This window comes from Seriola lalandi, unplaced genomic scaffold, assembly GCF_002814215.2.
Source record: "Seriola lalandi dorsalis isolate HSWRI2012SDOR001 ecotype SW California unplaced genomic scaffold, Sedor1 jcf7180002054941, whole genome shotgun sequence".
Classification (NCBI taxonomy): domain Eukaryota; kingdom Metazoa; phylum Chordata; class Actinopteri; order Carangiformes; family Carangidae; genus Seriola; species Seriola lalandi.
In genome coordinates, this window is record NW_019525492.1 from 480989 (window position 1) to 487703 (window position 6715).

Sequence of the window (6715 nt, forward strand, 5' to 3'; positions counted from 1 at the left end):
GGTTGTTGGGTCTCGGACAGCTCTGGAAACTTGGCTCCTCTTTGACCCGCCATTAAAACAGTCTAAACTTAAACAGTTTCTTTTCCAAACGGCTCCACGGCGCTTTATTTTCTGTCCGCATATAAAAATCAACTGTTTGAAATAAATTATCTTAACTGAAGATCTGCTCACGAGCTTTTCCACTAGTCACACCTTTTTTTTTTAATCAGTGAGTGAATTTTTTTCTTCTCTTCCTTGAACAGATCAAATTTCAAAACGGCTTTTAGAAACACATTCACATGGTTTCACGCACTTCATTTTCTACTGGTTTTATTTTACTTTGAAATCTCGTTTCTTTGATTTTTTACCATAAACACTCAAAGATCAGACAGATTCTTTTGTGGGTTGGTTTCTTGCTCAAAGGCACTTTTGTGGCACTGATGCAAACAGCTGGATCTTAACTGCCAAAGTGCGTATTTACTTTCCACGTTCTCGTTATGTCACCACTATGTTCACTTACAGTATGTGACGTTTTATCTGCGTCACGTTCAATAGAGATAAAGGAAAACCTGCTTCTTTTTTACCAGTGAACACACCGTCGACCAGAGACGAGGAGGGATTAATTATCTGGTGTGCAGCGGAAACAATTAGATCAATAAACAGTAAATTAACCAGCAACTGTTATGTTAATTGATTAATTGATCACTCCAGGAAATGCTTTGAAACACTGACACTGTTTCCACTCACAGAAACATCTGGTCCTCAAGACAAACGAGTAAACAAGGAAGAAACAGGAAGAAAGGTGGTGGTGCGTTAAGAGCAGGTTTTACTGGTTTTAGAGTCGCCACATAAACACAGGTTCATGTGGCGACTCTTCGCCATGTTCTCCTGACACTTACCCAGGTAGTTGACCAAGATCCAGTCTTCGTCGTCCTCCTCCTCCTGCTTGCCGTCTCCAGGTCGGCTGCATCGGCTCAGCTCCTCCACGTCGTCCCCGAACAGGGCGCTGGCAAACCTCTGAAACATCCCGGGGCGTCCTGCGGGGGCGTGAGGCTGAGGGAGGGGCTGGGGGAGGAGGCACGTGGCACGGGGCGACGGCGGGGAAGCACTTTGGTCATCAGCTGCGGGGTTCGCGGCGGGAGGAAGACTCCGCAAAGGTGATAAAGTGCATCAATAAGGTGTGGTCATGGATCATCTGAGGGTCAGCAGACACGGGCTGGACATCGCTCGACGTCACGATCAAGTACAAAAGTACAAAAAAAGCCCTGAGGAGACGAGACGGAGAGAAACGAGTCGATTAATACAAACCTGAAGAAGCATCATACGACAGGTCCAACAGGTGTTTCTACAAGTAAACATTAAACATTCTGGGCCATTTTGTGCCTTTATGATTCGGCAGGACAGAGAAGAGTAACAGGAAGTGGGACAGAGAGGAGGGCAGTCGTCTGCCCTCACCGCTCCACTATCGGGTCGCCAGACTGAGTCTTAATAAGCAAGTCGAGACTCAAGCCAGGTCTTTAAACGGACGCTGAACATTTTTCTTTTCAGGGCTGTAAAAAGTGTCTTTCATATAATTTGATCAAATTCTTTCAATGTATAAGAGACAAAGATAACAGTTTGTATTTGAGCTGAGATGTTTAAGGGTTTAGTGACTCCTGGTTTAAGTTAAAGGTCGGTAGCTATAATAGTTTCAGCCACCGGGGAGCAGAACGAGCTAAAAACACCTTTAAAGACACTTGTAAAGTTGTTATTTCCACCTCCAGCAGTTACAGATCAACATGATGATCCAGGTGGAGGTGTGTTTGTGTCACCTGATGAATCTCTCCCTCTCTCTTTTAGCTCTGTGTTTGGTCTCCACCAGCTCTGGAGGGAAACATCTGTCTCCTCAGCTGCTAAACGCTCTGCTATGTTCAGCAGCTGATCTCTGACTGACTGTTTGCTGCTGAGCAGGAAGAAGACAAGAGGCTTTTTGTTTTGTTTTATTTTACAGCTGTTTCTCTGAAAACATCTGCTGCGGCAGCCAAAACCAGGAGAGAGCCAGGACAGTAAAGTTGTGTCGGGACGGATAAACAATGAGCTGAAACTCACTGTGAAGCAGCTTCATCTGATAATCCTCAGCGGGTCCGTCACTACACCTTTCACCTTTAATATAATAAAAATATGGAGTCTAGCTGCCGGAGGAACTCCTGATTTAAGGCGACCTGGAACTAACACAGAGTTATCTGCAGACTTGAATCTGCAGTGTGTGGGGACTTTTTGTTTGAAAATAGAACATGGGTCAGACAGTGAATCTGAAAGCCAAGAATCTGAGCCGCCAGCCAAGTAATTATTAAGTTACCCGCAGCCTGATCAAGGCCGCAGATACTGTAAATACTGTGCACGCTCAGCGCTGCAGGACAACTCCCGCTTTGACACCAAGACTTCACTTTAAGAAAAGTCTAAAATATAAACATCATTGTGAGCAGCAGGATTTAGTTTCTTTCTTGCTAAACCCCAGAAATCATCTGGTAACTACTTATTTTTATCTTGTGAGTGTGTATTGGAAAACTCATTAAACTGCTAATGTTTTTTCTCTACGTTTTTGAGTAATCAAATAATTTTTTTATCTTTAAAATGCCAGAAAATAGTGGGAAAAAAGTGTCCACCCAATGATATTCAGTTTACTAACATGTGTGACAAAGAAAAACATCAAATCCTCACATTTCAGAAGCTCTACTAATCAATGAATTGATTAATCACAACCTAAACTATTTGATAATTAGCTTTTTTAATATTTCTATTGCATTTTAAATTAATTTTCTCAGTTTTTCATTGTTAGTTGGACAAAAACAAGAGGGGGAAGGTGTCACATTCAGCTCTGGGAACTTCTGATGGACAATTAACTGGCTAATCATAAATTAATTAATGGAAAACAACATATTTATAGATGCATTTAATCATCTGTCGCAGACCTCGTTTATAAAACAGTAGCAGTAAATGTTTACAGCTGCTGTTTCACCTGCTGAGGATCATGTCGCTCATTAAAAAGGAGCCTGACACACAAACCGACGTGCCTCAGATAAATGGTGTCTCACACACACACACACACACACACACACACACACACACACACACACACAAGTTCTGAGACAAACACATATCTCCAGGCCTGGCTCATGAGCCTGTACGTGGCTGTAAAGTGAATCGCCGCCACAACTGAGGAAGAATTCATTTCCTGTCGGGCCTGATGGAGGCGAGCAGCAGCAGCTGCAGTTTCTTCAGTTATTGATCTGACGGAGGCGAGAGACGGAGATGCTGCCCAGTGCGTTTGTTTTATTCACCAGTAAATAAAGAGACGGGGGCTGGCAGCCTGCCCGCTGCTCTGACTACAGTCTTTCACACTGGGGAAGTATCAATAGACGGAATGAGAAGTGATCAGTGTCACTGTCCTACTGCAGCTGCTGTATAAAGGAGAAGGACAGGAGCGAGGGGGGGGGGCATCATTTGGCACAATGTTGTTGCATTAAAGATGCCCCCTCCCCCCTCCACCAGTACAGTTCTAAACAGAGTCCTCTCACTGTGTAGCTGCCAAAAACCAGGAGGAAAGAAGCTCGGAGTTTATAAAAAGGCTGACACTCTTCTTTTAATGGAGCAGTGGATGTTTTGTCGCCTGTTTTTACCCTGTGTTTTGGCTGTGAGGCTGCACACAGCCCTCTGATTGGTCTGACCCATAAACAGGCAGACATGAAGCTCTGCAGACAAAACTCTGGGATAAAAAAACACAACGCCTTCGTGTCTACTCATTTAGTAAAGATGTAAAGACAATGTCATAAAAAGGTGGAAACAGTAGAACAGTAGAGTGTTAACAAAAATAAAGATAAGTATGGTAATGTTTTATCGTTAAAAACCTAATTAAGCATTTTTAACATTATATAAATCCAAACATATTGATAGATAATACCTAGAAACAGCCTGTTCCAGACCTCTGTGCACAGTCTGACTGATGTAAACAAACCTGTAGCAACATCAGAAAACATTACAAGTTCACTGACAGCTGTTGTCTAGTGTTAAATTCTTATTAAAAGACCGCTCAGTCGGTTTAGGAGTCATGGTAGATTCCAATAGTGTGTTTTTAATCTTGGCAGAGAGACCCTTTGGTTTGAATCACGGACTGTGCCTTTAACATTTAAGATAGCTGTTAAAATTACTTCGTGTAATCACCACTAGGGGGCGGACACCAATGTTTCTCCTGAATCCAAACCGGTGTGAACGCCTCAAGTTGAAATTCCAACTATCCTAATTTTTCTACCGGCACTTGAACGCGCACTCGATTCGAATCGAATGCAACGACTTCGGCGGTGGTGCGTTTAACGCCTGTCGCTGAGGCTCGTATTTCTCTAACGTTGTATTCATTACACGTAAAGAAGAAAGCAAGAAAAAATAAAAAGCGCTCTTGTTTTGTAGAACAAAAGCCAAACTCCGCCTCTGTAAACATCGAGCAGCTGTGACGGAGAGACAGACAGAAAACAGAGAGGTTTTATCTGACTGACTGTCAGTCTCAGGCTGATAATCTGCTCCACCTGTTCCTCCTCCGCTAACACCCTCCACCCACGTTACTAAATATACTAAATATTAATCTACTCTCATTATAACAATCACCAAACACGAAGTAAAGCTCATCCGGGTCTGTGTCACGGCCGATTAATGTGGTTAAACGGGTCATCGAGTCATGGCTGTGGCTTTCTGCTGAACGAAATTAATGCATTTGTTACATCATACATCCATCATTAATTCATCTGGGTGTGACAAATGTTGTAAGAGAGGAAGGCTGCGTTTAAAGTCTTTCAATCTGGTGTAGAAACAGTTAGTAGGCTGCAGGATTAGACTACAGAGAGACAGCAGTGGAGGTCACATAATCAGGGATGTAAAGGGGGATAAAACGAGCATCACACTCGTTTTAGTTTGCAAACAGGGAATTATACACATGGTTATTTAAGCACAAGTAAAACTCAACATATACATCACATTAAGTGACGTCATGCAAATTATAAACGGTGTGTCTTTGAGGCTTTTCTGTCTTTATTGACCTTGCTTGTTGTTTAGGGCAGAAAATCTATCAATTATTGCTGCTGTCGATACTTTAAGGTCATGTTGGGTGTGTGTGTGTGGTGTGTTAAAGGTCAGAAAATGATGGAAAATAACCATCACAATTTCCTACTGAGGTTGCATAAGATTATTCACTCTATAATATAATAACAATCTGATAAAATTATCATCTGATTAATTGATAGTTTGGTTTATAAAAACATCAGCAAATAGAGAAAAATGTTACTCACAAGTTCCATAGAGGAGAACCCAAAAATATTTACATTTACACTGATATAATAAAAGCAAAACCTCATTTAAGAAATGCTGGAAAGAGAGTTTAATCTATATTTTAACTGGATAAAAAGCCAGTTACCCAAATGGTTCTTAATTAAGTTTCTTCTGGACGGACTGGTCGAGTAATCGGCTAATCTTTCCATCTCTAATGTGCTTTACCAGCCAGTCTGCGGGACAAAAAAGCCAAAGTGGTCCAGTAATACTGTGGAGCCGCAGCCTGTGTGTGAGGGTTACAAAAGGGAAGGGGAGGAGGCTGTAATTCTACACCGGCAGGGCAGGACCGCAGAGCCTCCCTGTTCAACTTTTATCCCCTGGAATAATCATGAAATAATTTCTAGAATAAACCAGGAAAGTCTTCTGGTTCAGAAGAAGAAGAAGACCAAGTTTTGCGGGGCGAAAGCTGCAAACAGCCCGACGAGGACAAGCTAACAATGCTGCAGCGTAATGCGAATAAAAAACGCATCGTTGAGGTTTAATAACGCAACATAACATCTCAATAAACGTCTGTTTCTCTCTCCAAACACTGTCTCTGCTGTGATGTGGCGGGAAAATGTAGTTAGCGTTGGAATAAGAGGCACCGGAGCCGTTAACGTTCACCGAGAGGAAAACAAAGAACTCACCTGCGGTAGAGGAAGATGTAAACCGAGTTTCAAAACCGGGATTAAAATCCTTAAAACTGAGGTAGATACGTTACTTTTCGAAAAATAGAAAAACGTGAGGTTTCTTCGCGGAAGAAATAAAAATATAAAACCGTTAATTTAGGGACTGTACATCGGGGAGTCACAGTGCGGTTCAGCTTTTTTTTTTCCTTCAGTCCGTTTCCTCCTCGGTGCCCGACTGCTCCTTCTTTTGTTGTTGTTGTGGAGCTCCAACAGCTGATCGCAGTGACGTCGCCAGGGACAGCCTATCAGAGGGGACGGGCCTGTGAGCCGCTCGGCCAATCAGAAACGGTGATACAGGCTGTCACTAACCCACGTGACGGCCACCACCCCACCCCCTCTTTGTACCGTTAAGGGCATGACTGGGCAAAGCGCTGCGGGTTTTGGGAGCAACAGCGGGACCAGAGCGGAGCCGTTCACCCGCTAAAAACAGACGAATATTACACAAACACTCCGACTTCCGGGTCGAGCTGAAGGATTTCCTGTTTTCTAAATATCAACATTTATCTATTAATGTCAGCAGAACAACTACAGCAGCTGTAAAGTTTGCACAATAGAGTCGTAAAACACATCACAGCAGAAGACAATGAGTGAAAGTTTTAAAAACCTTTGATCACAGGTTCAGTGAGTTTTATTATGGAGGAGTTTTACATTTAACTCGTTTAATAACAGTTATGTAACAACTGTCAGCTGATGGAAAAAACACATGTTAGTGA

General features: G+C 42.7%; 1 protein-coding gene across 1 annotated transcript in view; it reads right to left on the reverse strand.

Moving 5' to 3' along the window:
• Window positions 1-6196, reverse strand: part of tp53inp1 (tumor protein p53 inducible nuclear protein 1) — a 15628-nt gene extending 9432 nt beyond the window's left edge. Inside the window, exons 1-2 of the mRNA XM_023393633.2 lie at window positions 5961-6196; window positions 879-1244 (exon numbers count right to left, since the gene is read on the reverse strand). Coding sequence (XP_023249401.1) covers window positions 879-1005 — 127 coding nt within the window. The 5' untranslated portion in view covers window positions 1006-1244; window positions 5961-6196. The remainder of the gene's footprint in view (window positions 1-878; window positions 1245-5960) is intronic.
• Between the last annotated feature and the right edge of the window lie 519 nt (window positions 6197-6715).